This window comes from Eptesicus fuscus, chromosome 15 (genome assembly GCF_027574615.1).
Source record: "Eptesicus fuscus isolate TK198812 chromosome 15, DD_ASM_mEF_20220401, whole genome shotgun sequence".
In the NCBI taxonomy this organism is placed as follows: Eukaryota; Metazoa; Chordata; class Mammalia; order Chiroptera; family Vespertilionidae; genus Eptesicus; species Eptesicus fuscus.
The window spans coordinates 46,837,685-46,855,506 of NC_072487.1; the positions used below are offsets into that span (position 1 = coordinate 46,837,685).

Sequence of the window (17,822 nt, forward strand, 5' to 3'; positions counted from 1 at the left end):
ACCAGGAGGTCACACTTTGATTCCCGGTCAGGGCACATGCCCAGGGTTGCAGGCTCAATGGTTCTCTGTCATCATTAATGTTTCTATCGCTTTCTCCCTCTCCCTTACTCTCAGAAATAAATAAAAATATATTTTTTAAAAATAAAAGTCCAATGTTCTTAAGTTGGGAATCATCTCTGCTTTTCCCTACAGTTTCCAGTTAATTTGCAGTAGCTTATTTGTTCAGTATAAACCTTGTCCTTCTCTAGAGTGTTCTTGTCTTCATCTCTAAAGACAAATTTAAAGCTGAAGAGAATTGTTATCCCTGAGTCTTTGTTCACAGAGTAGATTGTAGTGTTTAAAGACCTTTATGTGTTTCATGAAAGCTATTATCATAAATGGATTCAAGTAGATGTTAACCAGTAAATATAGTATCCTAAATGCCAATGGTCTGTACCTAAATAGATGCTCTGGTATAAACAAAATGTAGTTGCTGGGGATAGAGACCTTGGAAAGGAAAATTTGCGTGCACACACACACACACAAATGGTCATGAGGTTGACTAAGGGTTTGAGAGGCAGGAAGGAAAGAATGCTGAGGGACCATTATTAGGACTTCAGCATTATGGAACCTTTTCTCTTCTCCCCTGGGATACCACAAGGACAGCTTTCTTCCTCAAAGGAAACTCAAATTGTTTTAAGAGTCAGAGGGTGACTTGAGCAGTGATGTGATTGTCTAGCTGGTGGAATATTGGGGAAATAATCAGGGGAAAAAACAACGTAATGTAGAGGGCGTCTCCTACTCAAGTACTGATAGAGAGAAGCATGTAGAGACCATCAGCAGAAATCCTAAAGCTAAATACCAAGGGGGCTATCACTAGTCATCCTGAGAAACTCAGGAATATGTCTGTGCCACTGAAGGATCTAGAAGCAATAGGATCCCTCCACCGCTCCTTCCTCCTTCCACTGGAAGAAAGGGTTGGGAAACCCATACAGTCAGACCCACTTGTTCTCTAAATTTATCACTTTTTGCGAAAGCATCGATTATTGCTTCTGTGCAATTATGTCATTGTCAAATTCTCTGGGTTGGGGCAGAAGGGATTTCCTCCTAAACAGCTCAGAGAAAGGGACTGGTGATTGCTTTAGCTGGCTAGCATAACTGGTCATGCCACCAGGTGGATTTGGGGAAGTGGTGCAAAATGAGAGGCAAAAATCAAAGAGAAAGAGGCAAGATTAGTGGATTTGAAACATTTGTCTTTCATTGCCACCTCAGACCCTGATTCTGACTATGGTCTTGCATTTCTTTGTCTTAGTTTCCCTACTTAGTAAATGGTAATGGTATTTATATCATAGACTATGTGTTTGCTGTAAAGTCCCATAATATTAAGTCACTTGCCTTGAAATACTATCTGATGTAGCATATTATTTAAAGGTAGAAGCAAATATATAAAATATATACTGATGTGGACATATAGCTGTAGATACACACCCTCCAGTGCAGCTGCACCATTACATAAAACCCCACCAGCGATGGCCTTGGGGAAAACTCCACCTTCTTTCTACCATTAACCTCCTGCCACAGCCACTCTACCCATACTGTCCTCCTTACTGTTCCAGCACATCAGGTTGCACCTACCTGAGGGCCTTTGCTCCTGCTGACCTGAAAAGCTTGGAATATACTGCTTCCTGGTTTTTGTGTCTTGTTCTTTCACTTTATTCAGATCTCTGCTTAGATATCACCTGCTCAGAAAAGCCTTTGCTGACCTTCCTATCTAAGGAGAACTACCCTCTATCCTTTCCATTCACTTACTCTTTTTCTTCACAGTATTTATTACACCTGACATTGTCATGTCCATTTATTTATGCGTGGTCTGTGTCACCCACTAAAATGAGAGCTTCCTAAGGACATGGGGCATAAAGCAATCACCAGCTACTTTCTCTTCATGAGGACACATCCCCAGTGCCTAGGACATTGCCTACCATCCAGTAGATAGCTCGGTAAATTTTGGTTGAATGAGTGTATGATACAAAATAAACACATGATTATCAACTCAGTGATTAAAAATATCAATCTATATTCTATACAATAAGGGTTTGAGAATCCTAAATATATTATAACTAGAAGCCCAGTGCATGAAAATTCATGCACTGGAGGGGGGGTCCCTCAGCCCGACCTGCCCCCTCTCACAGTCCGGGAGCCCTCAGGGATGGAAGGTGACCGGTGATTAGGAGAAGATGACGCCCCATCACACCACTGCTGCTGCCACTGCCGGTAGCACAAGCCTCGGCCAGCCCTGGTTACCTGAGCCTCGGGCAGCCCTGAGCATCTAGGCAGCTGACATCTGAGGCTTGCCTATGCCTCGAGCTGGCCCTGGGTGGCTGGGGACTGAGGGGACTGGGGGACTCCAGAGGCAGGTGCGTGGAGCAGCTGGACCCACCTGGGGGTGGGCCTGGCCATGTCATGCACCTGCTGCCCTGGCGGGGCTGAGGGGACTGGGGCCACCATCTTGTGGCTGTGGGCACTGCCATCTTTGAGGGTGTGACAGTCAATTAGCATATTCCCACCTTATTGGCTGTGGGCACCTCCATCTTTTATGAGGGTATGATGGTCAATTAGCATATTCTCTCTTTATTAGATAGGATAGCTTTTCTTAATAGTATATGCTATGGTGGAAATGGATAGTCCTTTGAAGATGGGGGTTTGGCTTTTAGCTTAACTTCTCCAGATTTCAGTTACTCCCCAGTACTGAGGTCATGGTTTAAGGTTGTGGAGCTATGGTGGCAGGTGAGAGTTAGAGTGTAGCTCATGCAGGAGGCAGTGATGATGCTGAGGACTCCTCCTCTGATTCATCTCCATCTGCCTCCTTTACTTCTCCAGCATCACAACTAAGTACAGGTGATGCCAAGGCAGCTTCAGGGCAAGCCTCTCCACTTCCAAGCATCTGCCACCGTGAGTCCCTCCCATAAGAACTCTGATGGGGTCACAACAGGGTCTCTGGATGCAGGATGGCTTCCCAGAGTGAAGATGCAGTGGCCAATGGGACATACCTCAGGGAACCCAGGGACAGGGCACTGAGCCCTTCCATTCTCTCTGACTTCTCCCAGCACCTTCACACCCTCTCCTCAACCAAGGAGTCACTTTATCACATTCATTTTGGCTTCCATGGCTTTTCTTGGTAAATTATCCCATATGTTCATTATTTCATGTACAGCATGTGTGTTTCCATTCCTCATTTGCAGTTTAAATTAAAAATAGGTGTTGCTCTCTGAAGCAAATCAGCTACTGTCCATTTTCTCCTTTTCCCCTCTGGATATCCCTGTCAGCTCCAAGGGGCCTGTGCTGAGAGCCCCACATAGGGCTGACAGGAAGCCACCATTCTGGCGTTAGCCCCTTATTCTCCTTCCATATTTATTTCATACCAAATTGTCTATCCACAAGTCCTGAGGCAGCCAGATGCACTCTCTTCACCTGACAAATGTCTACTAAGCATTCAAGCACTGGGTAGGGCTTTCTGTCATGAACCTTGTAGTCTGCAGGCAGAGGCGGTAGCAAGCACATAACCACACAGATAAGCCCGTCATTACAATTGATGGGCGTGATGAGGGGAAAGTAAGCAGTGTTTCTTGGTGGTCTAACTTGCTTTTGGTGCCAAAGAGTGTGGTATTTAAGTTAAGTCCCCAGGGACAAGGGGAAGTTAGGCAGGTTTTTTAAAAAAAAAATGAAAAACTGTAGGTGTGAAGGACCTAAAGTGAGAAAGTGCTAAGACATATTTAAGACCAAATGGATCACTGTAGGGAAAGAGGGAAAATATAAAAGGAGATAGAGTAGGAGGCACTCGGGTCAACCAGGGTGCTATCAGCCATTTCAATGGTTTTTTTACGGGCAGTGAGAAGTTGTTGAAGAGTTTATGGCAGAAACACAAGATTTGATACAATTAATATTTTAAGACTATTGCTCTGGGTATTAAGTAGAGAGTGGATTGGAAAATAGAGAGAAAGGAAATGGGTAGACCAGTTAGGAGGCTGTCATAGTAGCCTAAGGAGAGTAATGACAGGGAGATCAAAATGGAGGTGGAAGGAAGTGGGCAGATTTCAAATGTCTCCTGAAGGATGTCATTGAAACGACTTCTTAGAGTGTTCCACCAGCCTTTGACTGCAACTTCAGGACTTCCAGTAAGTGAGAAGAAACTGCAAGATTAAGCCACTATCTCAGTTGCATGTAGCTGATGGTGATCCCTTACTGAGGTACCCTCTTTGTCCCTGCAAATTTCCCATTATTGTTGCGCTGATGCGGACACAGGCATCAGTGTCTATATCAAAGTGAACTGGAAGGAAAGAGGACCATATTCATTTTTAATTGGCTCTGGTGTATTAAATCCTCATCTCAGGTTAATGGTAGAATGTACATTCTGCCAGTGTCTTCAGTGTTAACTAAGAAGCTGCGGTTAATCGTGGGACAGATATGTGGTATCCACCCAGAAACCTAACCTCTCCACTTACTGGACATAATGCGCCCAGGGCAGCAGTAATCATGGCAATCCCAGCTGGCATAGAGAGTGCTCCCTCCCCCTGCTCTGTTGACAATTCATTGATTTCTTCCTTTTCTAAAAGCTAGCTGGAATACCAGCCTTTTTGAGTTATTTCCATAGAAACAATTTCACATTGGAATTTTTGTACTAAACCAGCATAATGCAATCACCTTAACATAGACAATGACATGAATATATGTTGCTCCTGCTCTTCCGGTGGCCTTTGCTCAGCACCATGTCAGTCTCTGTGGCTTTTCTCCATGAAAGGTGCAAATGCTCTGGTCTCAATTGCTAAAGCGTCAGATGGTCTCTTGGGTTAAAAACCATAATGCACAGGAGGTCATAAAAAGCTCAGTTATATTGAACATAAAAAATGGCTTTTTGATGAAATTTATCATTGGAATGTACAAATTTACATTGCTGAGTGATGTATAAGTACAATCATCACATGGCAGTCAGTGTGCTATATTAGATCTTTCCAAAGGCTTCATCCTCCCATTGATCATTCAGGAAACTCCCCATCAAGGTTGATAAGAGTTAGTGGGCTGAGGTGGGGAAAGGACATCTGAGGAAGGGGCAGGGCATGTTGTTACTGTTGAAGTTCACTCAGTTGTTAAAATGAAGACTCCTTGTTTTTAGATCCCAGTGTGATTCTTAAACATCCGTGTGATTGCAGTATCATGCTTTTCTGAGAGAAGGCTTATTTGCTCCTGATTAGAGCAAATGTAAAATAAGGTGAAACTATAATCACTTCTAAATCTGGGACTCTTGGGCTCTTTAAATTGTATATAGCACACAAGCAGGGACCAATAGGACCCATGAGAATGTCACTTGAGGCAATATGGAGTCTAAGAAGCCCTTCTGCCTTCTCTACATATAACTTAAGAGTCCCAGGGTCTATTCACTCTCCCTTAGCTACCTGCAGGGAAATTGGGGTAGAGTGGGGGGAGGAGGAAGGTGAAGGCAGAGATTGCTGTAAGTTTTGCACTGAAAATGAATTGAATCTGAGGGATGCTGTGGAACAAAAGCAGGTTTAAGCCATTTGCTAAGCTCTAGAATTCGTTGGTAATAGGAAAATCATCAAGAGTCACCCAGGAAGGGAAGACAGAAGTAGGGATGAGTCTTTACTCTGGGGACATGAAAATGTTAACAAAAGACCACAGAATAACATTCTGGACCAGAATTGTACAACACTTAGTATTTAGAGTTATTCTTGCTCCTCCAAGTGCTTTGGGATAAAAAAAAGGAAGCATTAGACTGAGTGTTTGTGTAAGCCCTTCCCCGCCTACCCCGCCACCCCGCCACCCCCAAATTTATATCTTAAAACTCTAACTCTCAGTGTCTCTGTACTTGGAGATGGGACTTCTAAGGAAGTAATTGAGGGTAAATAAGGTCAGGGGTAGGGCCCAGAAGAGATGCCTGAAGCTTGTTCTCTCTGCGTGTACACACAAGCTACACAGGGCCATCACCAGAAACACACACACACACACACACACACACACACACACACACACACACACACACAAACTGCTGGAACCTTGGTCTTAGACTTTAATCCAATGTAAATAATTAAATGTCTGTTGTTTTAGCCACCACGTCTATGGCATTTCATTATGTCAGCCTGTTGCAGAAGACCAAAGAAAAACCAAGCAACGCTTTAAAGAAAAGGAGGGACACTGTTTAATACACCGGCGGACTTAGGGAATACTTTCCAAATCTGAGTGAAGAAACATGCATGGGGCTTCTCTTTATATCTTCCTGGGGTCTTTGTCCCACAAATATGGATTATGCTTCCGGTCCTTTCCGCGGGCCTTGCAAGAAGGCCCCCAGGTGTTGGGGATCTCCAGGCCATATCTGATGGTCTGGCCTGGCACCAGCATTAATAACCCTCCCTCTGGGCAGTGCACTGTTCACAGTTTTATGGCCTCTGTAACAGGTTCTGCAAGACCAGTATCTGGGAAGGAGGTAGTGACTTAATTATAGGCTATCAAGAATGTACACTGAGCTTGCTGGCATGGATTCCAATTCCTAGTCCCCCAAATATCAGGGTTACATTGGAATTAGCCCTTTTTAGCCTTCTCAAGCCGAAGCAGACTCATGCAGAGAACCTTTCCTATCCCTGAATCTGACACCTTGTCAGACTTGATGCAAAGTGGAAAGAGTGCCATCCATTTGGAGAGCTGGGCCCTGGTGTAGACTCTAGCACTTCTTAGCTGTGTGGTCTTGGGTAGGTCACTTTGCCTCTGGGCCTGGAGATTCCTGACCTCTTAAATTGGGATAAAGAATATGGGGTGACTTACCCTGTAAAATTATTGCAGACTCAAATACTTAACATAACAACAATAGCTAATATAATTTGCACATTTATTATACACTAAGCATTAGTTTAAGAGCTATATTTATTCATTTTTTAAGTCAGGTTTATTGAGGTATAATATACATATAGTAAAATTCACCTTTTTTTAGTGTATAGTTCTAAGTTTGGCAAACAGTCATTTAATTGCCATCACAATGAACAATGAGGACTTAGAACATTGCCATCATCTCACAAAATCCCCTCATGCTCCAGTAGGGCAAGTCCCTTTGCTGTACCACCAATTCCCATCCCATGTCAATCATGGGTTTTCTATACCCATAGTTTTGCCTTATCAAGAATGTCCTATAAATTGCATCACATAATAGCACCACAGAGATTTTCTAATATCAACTCATTTAATCTTTACAACCATGTTTTGAGGCAGGTACAATTATTATAGGATGAATATATGTGGACATGCTATAAAAGGCAAAAGAAATGTTATACAAACATGAGGTATTATTATTGTTGTTATTTTTGTTATTTATATTATTATTATTTCATAGTAGAATAAAGATAAGATTCTCAGTACAAAATTTGTGTTTAATTTGCCTCATCTGTTCACCTATAGTCCAAGTGTCAGGAGATAGCAATGATAGCTCTGTGACCTTTCCCTTCCAAACATAATTATTTGCCCTGTTAAGGCAGGATAGAGATTTAATTGTGAAGAAGAAAAAATATTTGCAGAAATATTGTTAATTATAAGGTCCAGCATGCCCTCTCTTTGACTAATCCCAAAACACTTGGCTTGAATTTACTAAGTCAAAACCCTTCCGTTATGACCATATGATTGATAATGACCAGATTCTATGGTAAAAGATAATTAAAGCTTTTCTAGGCTACAAATAACAGCCATTTCAGGTGTAGTGATAATCGTTTCCTACTGTACAAGAGAGGGTGGCCAGGATGTCACCAGCGCTCCTCCTGACTCAACTTGTTCTGTGTACATTCAGGACTTCTAGGCAAGGCCAAAAGGGCTGACTTTCTTCTCATGAAAGTAGCCACACACCACAAAAGCACCTCATCACTCTTTATAACTGGAGAATTCTTATCTTCCTGAATGTGGTCAGAAAGCACCCACAGTCTGACCACAGTGGTTCCAGTTTCTCCAGGGAGAATATTTCGCATAGATTCTTTTTCTCTTCTCTTTTTAACTTCATACTACAGATGCAACCCAATAAATAAATAAATAAGGTCCAGCTATTTCTTAAAGTTTACAGCTTTCATGAATTGTTAAGGAATAGATGAAGAGAAACTGCTGAAATAGAGCAACTGAGTGAAGGGTGCATGAGGAGGTCTAGGAGTCTCTTCAATATTTAATGCTGCCAAAAGCCTCTGACAGCTAATCATCCCTTAATGGGGTTTGGCCTTTGGCCTGCATGTTTCTAAGGGAGTAAAATGTTTGGCTTCCCAACAAGTTATCACTTAGTCATTGAGTAAATACCACAAGCCGAAAGTGGCCTCCCAGGCATCGTTGGTTTTGCTAGTTGAGTTTAGAAGGTCCCACATTAGCATTACTCATTTTATATCACCAGTGGTTTCAAAGCCAGCTAGGCATTTACTTTGAGTCTATAGAAAGGCTCCAGCCTGCGATAGAAGGGAGATGAGGCATCAACATGAAGGAATAATGAGTTATGGTGAGGATACTCATGATCATTTGAAGAGAGAAGAAAGGAATCAGGCAAGACTACTAGTAAATGCAACATTGATATTTGAAATGGGACTGGACAAGTGGACTTGAGAGGAGATTCAAAGAAACAGAAGTAGGAATGGACTGGGAGGAGGCAACACTGAGAAGAAAGGATGTAGTAGAAAAAGAGAAGATGATGAGAGATGGTAGATGCAATGTTTGTGAAGCCCAACAGAAAGGGGAGAGCTAAGCTTGTCACCTCCTCTGTCATTTCCCAGTGCACCTGGAAAATGAATTGTGCCTTCTTTGTTAACTTGTACCAGGAAAAAAAGATGCTTCGTATATTTGCAAAAAAAAAAAAAAAAAATGAGAAAGAGCCTGGCTGGCGTGGCTCAATGGATTGAGCATTGTCCCATGTACCAAGAGGGTTGCAGGCTCAATCCCCAGTATGGGACATGCAAGAGGCAGCCAATTGATGTGTCTCTCTCATCGATGTTTCTATCTCTCTCCCCCTCTCCCTTCCTCTCTGAAATCAATAAAAATTACATTTTTAAAAAATGAGAAAGAGCCTAGGTTCTCAGCATGAATAGTAGTGGGATTCATATCTATACTTCCCTAGCAAGTTTTTGATTTCACTAAATCCTAGTTTTCCAATGTAGAAAAAATAAATCATATTGTTTGTTAACTGACAGGGAGATTTTCACAACTTATAACCTAATGACCAAAAAGTATGCACCCAAAGAGTGTTTCTTGGGTAAGAAATAAATATTACAGTTGAAGTGATTAGACGTGTCTAATTTGATTTTAAAATAATAAAATCATTGATTCCTAACACAGGACAGTTTTACCATGGGCTTTTTAATATTCTCTCCAGAAATTATTGTGTTAAGTTCCTTTCAATCTGGTAGATTTAAAAGATGCCGAAGCCCAGGTATTTTAACTAGAATACATCTGTTATTTTTGTGTTTGACCAATACATATCACCATCAAAATTGTGAGGTGTCGTAGAAATCACATGAAAAGCTAAATGAACAGTTCTTTTCTTGATATGTTTAAAAACAGAACTCATTTTCTGTAATTTAATTTATTTTAGTCACGATAGGATTTCTTTTTGGCCATGGGCCTCAGACATTGTTCTGGTTAGCTTTGCTGGTTTCACCATGTTGCAATGATTAGCAGCCATGATGGTCATTCAGCCCTTTTCTTTTCCTTGAGTCTATAGAAAGGCTCCAGCCTTTCTTCTTAAGCCTTTGCCCTTGGTCCCCAGCCTCCTAAGATATGACCTGTTAGTCATCATCTATGGAACAATACTCCCTTCATGTTGTGCATTATGAAATCCTTTTAGACTTCATTCCCATATTGAATAGTTCAGGTCTGCACCAAAGACCACCCTCCCACCCCCCATTCCCATCCCCATCTACTCTATAGATGGCAAACCAATGAGTGGGATTCTCATACACGTTAGCTTTTATACTCCATGTGAACCCTCATATTTTTTTGTTGCATTTTATTAAGAAGTTGCAAATTTCATTGAATGGTTTTCATTTGTAGTGTCAAACAGGTGAACCAGTTTCCATCCATTTAATCTAAGACTTGGTTCTATCAAGAGTTTAGGGAAGTTATTGGAGGATGGATAGGAAAGTAGCAAATGCTGATCTCTTTGAAAGCACACTTTGAGATTTCCTTCCAAAATACTAGTACTCACAAGAAACCCACTTGAAGACATGATATGCATACCAGCCAAACCCCTCATGTCCTGTCAGACATAACTGATTAACATCCACCTTTCTTGAGGCATGTGATCTGTTACCAAAAATAGGGCGTGCCTGGCCTACAGTGTTACCAGAGCTGTACTAAGGGGCGCTGGGCTTCCTGGTACTTAGAAAAGGCAGTGCTGTAGCAGGGACAGGGAGTTCCTTGAAATGCTGGAACCTGAGCTTACCTTTAAGATCTCCAGGAAGTAGTTAGAAAGGAAAGGAGATCAAATTTTCCAACAGACTTGAGTCATGTCAGCTTATGGGCTAAACTAGAGCCACAACTAAGCTTGCTGGCTAAACACACAGGGCAGGTGTTGGAGACTGCAGAAGCTGGAAACACGGAGTGACCTATCAGAATGAGAGGCATCAGTGGGGAGGCATTATGTGTTTGGCTCTAGGTAAGCTACTTAACACTTTGAACTTAGGGGACATGGTTTGCAAAATGAAGCAAGCCAATGTCCACCCCCAAAGGGTAACTATTGAGTTCAAATAAGATAACTGAGTAAAATTCTTTGTAAAGGTGAGGTCATAAGTGTTGATGGATGATTATGGTGGTGAAGTGGTGGTGGGTAATTATAGAACTAGAACCCCAGTCTCTGGGGATGAGGAAAATAAAAATTACAAGTCCACGTCAACTCCTAGCTAACTGGGTTTCCCATTTGATCAGTTCTATCTGGTGAGTTTAGGGAAAGGCACGTGGCCTGACCCACATGGATCCCTGGAAAGTTTCTTCAGACACTGAGGCATATCCAGTAGTCAAAGCAACAGTTCTGACTCCCAATGTCATACTTGAGATTGTATTCCATGTCACAAATATTTAAGCAAGGGTGTGAGGGCAAGTTGCCAAGTAGCACAATACAAAACAAATGTCTCGTTGTTTGTTGCCACACAGTATGTGGTTTTGTGAGATTCCAAAAACCATCCTGTGACGGTAATTTGTAACCACAGTGATTCTGTGTGTGTGTGTGTGTGTGTGTGTGTGTGTGTGTGTGTGTGTGTGTGACATGCTCCAAAATCCTGAGAAAGGGCTGCAAAAGAAATGTTCAGAAATATTCTAAATGGGTTTAGAAAACTTGTGAACCCTATCTGAACTTTTATTAGATTCTCCCACACTCACCCGTTTGACATCAGTACAAGGAAAGCATTATTTATAACAGCATGTGTGAAATCCCAGAAGGAATTCTTGAAAGAATTAAAGTGAAAAATCTGTCCAAGCATAAAATAAATGATCAGATGGGAAAACATGTAAATCAAAATTTAAAACCTTGTTTTTTCTCCTTTAAAAGAAACAGGAGCTTTTTATTTGGCCATTAATAATACAGGACCGAAAACCTGATAGAATAGGTGCTGGAGTCCCAAGAGCCCCAAAGCACTTGTCATTGGGTGAGGAGTATGGGAGGATGTATGTGTTGACTCTCCTAAATGTCTCCAGAATGGCTGCTTCCCATTTTAAGGAAATCAGACAGTAAAATTACAGAGAAGGGAGAAACACCCTGAACGTATTTAGTGCACTGAAATTTATATTGTCTGCTTAGGTATTAACCTCACGATAACCCTAGAAGTTATTCATTGTTACCCACATTTTATATTTGGAGAAATCAGGGCACAGAGAGGTTTGGAAGCTAGTCAAGGTTACCTAACTAGGAAATGGCACACTGGAGTGTGCCCTGCACCACAGCGTTTCTAATGTCATGAAGTCAGTGTTGTCCACTGCGTTGTAGCTGGGAATCCACAAGGAATATGGAAAGTCTGGTATCTTGCTAGATTAATGGACCCCAGAGTGTGTTTTTCAGCTTTCTGGTTCTAGGAGATGTATGTAAATGGTTCGCTATCTCTCTACTTCTTCCCTGTGAACACAACTTCAAACTAGTTAGCCACCAGCATCCTTTCTGACCAGTCAGTGCCTGTGTCATATAGGTTGTGTTTTGAGTATCAACCCTGATGGTGAGTAGTGGATGTCCAGGCAGTTTCATGTGGGAAATCTGTGCTCATTGAACAGTGACTACCTATCACTGCAGGGATGAGAAGCAAGTGAGAAAATCCAAAGTTGAAGGTGGGCAACCAGCCTTTACTTAGTGCAGGAGTTTCTGGTGTAGTCAAAGCTGAACAGTAAGGATATGGGAACACCCTAACCCAGAATCAGCAAGTTATATTCCTACTTGTTGGATTTGGAGTCATCGTACAGAAAACAACACCCTCCTCCTTTCACATTTGTGCTTTCTTTGATGCCAAGAGCATTATTTGAAATCACCAAGCATATTAGACATCTCTGACCCTCTCAGCTCCTTGGGCTCTGAAGTTGAGCAGCATTTTTCAGGCACTGTTAGTCCATTTCCTTCCTTTAATGAGTCAGAAATGGATATTGAGAATGATAATTGGGCAGAAACTCTATGTGGCATTAGTCTCAGAACCCAGGGGCTGAGAGTTGTCAGTGAGGTCTGATTGAGTTGTCTGTGAGCTCGCTTGCTGCCCCAGTGTCAGGCATGGCATTTGGGCTGGTTGTGCTGGAGTTTACCAGTATGAAAAGTAGGACCTACCACCCACAGGGCTACTGTCTAGAAATCTGATCATGGTTTTAAAATGAGACAGCCCTAATGGGCTACAAATCTGAAAATGGAATACTTCACTTTTCTCCAGGAAGTAGGAAATCATGAATGAGTCTCCTTTGTCAGACAATGTTCTCTTTGCCTGTGCTAATGCTTTTGCCATCTAATGCCTCACCCTCCATGTTTTCACTAAAATGAGCTTTTCAAAACCATAGTTACTTATTTATTTTTGTAAATAAGCTCAGTTGCAGTGCCTTGTCATAAAGAAAAGTACTGAGCTTGGAGTCCAAATACCTGACTTCTTTGTGTCTATAGCAACCTGAATCTCAGTTGCCTCATCTGTAAAATGGGAATAATTTCTGCCTTGTTCATTGCTGGGTTGTGGGGAACTTGTTTAAGGAAGCTCTGTCCACTTATCCTAGCATCTGAAATTGGAAGGAAGCTTTGGCCTTGCTAAGGAAGTAGAGTTACTTGGTGGGTCATTTTTGAATGAAGAGCCCCATTCTTGTTATCCTCATCAAAGTTATCTTGTTGATTAGAAGGTTGAGTCATCCTCAAACCAGAAAATACATGTGTGTGTGTTTATTCAAATGAACATCCACCCAACTGTCATCTCTGCCCCTATCTAGTTTTGAGAGAAAATTTCAAATAATATGAAAAATTTTTGTTGACCATTCTTTGTCCTCTGACTCTGGTGATTGAGATTATAAAGAAATCTTCCTTATGTGTTTATAATCAATTAAAATCGATAAATTCAAGCACCTTTTCCTCTGATAGTGGAATGTGGTGTGGAGGTGACTCATGCCTCCTTGTTCACTTCTTTCCCCCCAGGTTGGTGGCCACACGATGCTGCCCATTCGCTGGATGCCTCCAGAGAGCATCATGTACAGGAAGTTCACCACAGAAAGTGACGTCTGGAGCCTGGGGGTCGTGTTGTGGGAGATCTTCACGTATGGCAAACAGCCCTGGTACCAGCTGTCCAACAATGAGGTGCGCAGTGGGCTGGGTGAGACCCTCCCGAAGGGCTGACACTGAGAGGCGCCCCTTGGCCAGAAGTTAGGACACAGGACAAGGTCTTATGTGGCTTTGTTGGGTGCAGCACCTCCCAAACGGCCTGCTGTGTACCTAAAGGTCACGGCCAAAGTATAGTCACTCTGGAAACGTAAGAAAATCACAGTGTTTACTGACATAACTCGGCATCCCCTGTGATGGACTGAAGAATCGCTATGTGCTGTTCACCTAGCAAATTAATAGCAGATGTGACATTCCAGCACCCTGAGAGTCCAGCTAGCTTTTGTGTATTATTCCAGGAAGATTTCATGGTTCTTTTCTTTTTGCACATTTCACTAGACCATGCACTTCTAATGAAGACTCAAGCATTTTGTTTCCCTATTCCAGTGGTCAGCAAACCACGGCTCGTGAGCCACATGCGGCTCTTTGGCCCCTTGAGTGTGGCTCTTCCACAAAATATCATGTGCGGGCACGCACGTACAGTGCGATTGAAACTTCGTGGCCCATGTGCAGAAGTCGGTTTTCGGCTCTCAAAAGAAATTTCAATCGTTGTACTGTTGATATTTGGCTCTGTTGACTACTGAGTTTGCCGACCAGTGCCCTATTCTAATTCTTTTGCAAATATGCCTATATTTGAGGCATAGCTTTTTGGTTAGGCACCTCACATCTTCATCAGGCTCAAGTCTGTCTTTTACCCAGATTCATTATCCAAAATGACCACTCATTTGTACAGCCTAGGGGTCCCTCATCAGTCAGCACCCTGACATGAAAGTGGCCTAGGTTCCATATCAGGCCAGTAAAACTGGAATTCTAGGATGAGGTTTGGGATCATTCCAGATAGATAAGTCATTTCTCCACCAGTTTGTTGAAATTAGTGTGCTTGAAAAATGGATGTGATTCAATTAAACACAATATACCAATCTATAATAATTGCTCTCTTCTTTCTGAAAAGAAGTAACATTGAATGGGTTTCTTTAAAGCAGCCCTCTCTTTGCGCTGACTGTATTTCACCTGTATTGTTTCTCCTGTATTGTTTCTCTTCTGATCCTATCTTTGCTCTCTGCCCAGGTGATAGAATGCATCACTCAGGGCCGAGTCTTGCAGCGACCTCGAACATGCCCGCAGGAGGTCTACGAGTTGATGCTGGGGTGCTGGCAGCGAGAACCCCACATGAGGAAGAACATCAAGGGCATCCACACCCTCCTTCAGAACTTGGCCAAGGCATCTCCGGTCTATCTGGATATTCTAGGCTAGGGCTCTTTCCCCCAGACCGATCCTTCCCAAAGCACCTCCTCAGATGGGCTGAGAGGATGAACGTCTTTTCACTGCTGCTGGATGCCATCAATCTGCTGTTCTCTACTCTGACAGTATTAACAACAAAGACACTACGAAGCTTTCAGAGGGAAGCAATGTGTACTTCTCCATCGGTAGACACAGTATGGACTTCTTTTTGGCATTATCTCTTTCTCTCTTTCCATCTCCCTTGTTTTTGTTTTGTTTTGATTTTTTTGTCTTACCTGCTTCACAGTACTACCTTTCTTTTCTAATCGATCTGGCTTCTGCATTACTCTTAACTCTGCATAGACAAAGGCCTTAACAAACCTAATTTGTTATATCAGCAGACACTCCAGTTTGCCCACCACAACTAACAATGCCTTGTTGTATTCCTGCCTTTGATGTGGATGAAAAAAAGGGAAAACAAATTTTGACTTAAACTTTGTCACTTCTGCTGTACAGACATCGAGAGTTTCTATGGATTCACTTCTATTTATTTATTATTATTACATTTCTTATTGTTTTTGGATGGCTTAAGCCCGTGTGTGAAAAAAGGAAAACTTGTGTTCAATCTGGAAAGCCCTTTTTAAGTATGGGAGACTGAAACCAGAGAGAGAGAAGATTTATTATAAACCGCAATATGGGAGGAACAAAGACAACCATTGGGATCAGTCCCTACTTAGGAAAAACCCAGCGGCTGTCAGCTGGGAGGAATGTATTTGGCACCTTCCTTTGAGGACCTTTCTGAGGAGTAAAAAGACTGTTGAACTCTGAACATGGATTACCCATTTCCCATCAGCAGAAACTCTAGAGTGTAGTAGAGAGAAAAGATGGCTCCGTGAGACAGGAGATGGCACTTCACATGCTCAGACATCCTTGTTTGTAGGTCACTGTAAGTTCTATTGAAAACTGGTGGATCCTTGTCCAGAGATCATTTCAGGGTGGGGTAGAAAAGCCAAGGACTTGGAAAAGATAGGACAAGCTCTACATTCAGAGGCAAGCTTCTCTTATATCAAACTTTTCAGACAGCACTTCCCTCCAACCCCTACCCACCACCCACCTGTCCTTTTAACTGTGCAAGCAAAATTGTGCATGGTCTTCGTCGATTAATACCTTGTATGCAGAAACTACTGCTCCAGACGCCGTGCCCCTGCCATGTAGAGCAGATTTATAAAAGGTGTAACTTACATAATGTGGGGAAGCTAATGGAGCTCATTCGCTGGGTACCACCCTCTGGGCCGTAGGGTGGTGATGGGTTTCAACAAATACGGACCCTGAAACCCGGATGTCCTCATGCACGTCGAACCCACTGTGAGACTGTGGGACTGTGGGAAGGGCTAAGTCAGTCCCCGAGAGAAAGGAAACCTCATCTCCGGGGACATTGTACGCATTGGTGTTCAGTGTATGCAGGCCAATCCTCGCTGGGGCTCCGGTTGGGAGAGCGGTTTCATTCCAAGTGTACTCCACTGTCAGTATGCTGTTTTGTTTCCTTCACTCCATTTAAAGAAGTAAAATAAAAAATTAGGCACAGCATGCCAACAGGAGGTTATGCCCAGACCAAGCTTTGGAGGTGTGCTTCTGGGCACCATTACAGATTTTGTGAAATGAGGTTGTAAATTTAAATAGAAATTTACAGTTATTTGGGTGATCAGTTACACCAAGGCAGAACAATATTTCTGTTCCTCAAGAAAACTTGATACCCTCTGTGAGGGTAATTTTGCTAACTTGACATCTTTATAACACGAGCCAGATTGAAAGGGAGTGATTTTAATTCATCTTAAGTCATTTTATTTCATATTTGTTTCTGAAGGTGCAATTGCTCTGTTTAGGTTTTGCTTGTACCCTTAATTGTTGGGATACCCTTATTTTTCATTATAGGGTTTGAAAAAGCCAGTTCTCAAAAAAAAAAAAAAAAGTCAATTCACAGAGAACAAAAGGAAATCCATTAGCATCTGCAGTCAAGTGAAGGGGGTCGGACAAGACAAACCTTACAGTCTCTTCGAGCTCTGCGCTGGCCTATAGATCGTGGAGTTGAGTTGTTTTTCTCTTTGTCAGTGAAACAAACCCCACCAGAATACACATAATAATATAATGAAAGCCATATCTCCATGATATATACCTGCACGTATATATCCTATTAAGGACCCATGGTACTGTTAAAACACTGTGGCACTCCGTGAAGCAGTAAAAAGGGGCAGATTTGTACAAAACTTTTCTAGATTCCATCAGCGGTGACCTGAAAACCTTCATAGGTTTGCCATTCTGCGGGACTGGCCAGCTGCTCTGGGAGGAGAAGCTGCAACTTATTTGTCTTATTTTAATGGAGAGCAAAGAGGCAATACTCTAAAGGATCAAATTCAAGGAAGGCTGTGCAGTTTTAGAGCAAGGATTTGTTTAAGACACATGAGAAGATGGGAGCATCCCATTCCATTCCAGTGTTGTTTTCCTCTGAAGAATAAAAGCAAAAAAAATAAATAAATAAAAGCAAAAACAAATACACACCTCTCCTTACCTTTTGACAAGTCCCTCAAGGTCTTGAAATGAAAGGTTCTATGCAAGTGCAAAGCTCTGTAGTCATTTGTTTGCTTATTGTTTTCCCCTCTGTTGTCTCAAGAGTATGTACTGATTTCAGCGACGTCTTGCATTGAAAGAATACCAGATTGCTTTAAAAGTAGCTGAATGAACCACAGACTATCTTCAGGTGTTCCACACTGGTCCTCCACAATCCCCTCTTCTCATT

At 42.3% G+C, this 17,822-nt stretch overlaps 1 protein-coding gene across 1 annotated transcript in view; it reads left to right on the plus strand.

Moving 5' to 3' along the window:
• NTRK2 (neurotrophic receptor tyrosine kinase 2) overlaps positions 1-15,061 on the plus strand; it is a 312,618-nt gene extending 297,557 nt beyond the window's left edge. The window contains exons 18-19 of the mRNA XM_028146234.2: positions 13,628-13,786; positions 14,876-15,061. Coding sequence (XP_028002035.1) covers positions 13,628-13,786; positions 14,876-15,061 — 345 coding nt within the window. The remainder of the gene's footprint in view (positions 1-13,627; positions 13,787-14,875) is intronic.
• Positions 15,062-17,822: the final 2,761 nt, after the last annotated feature.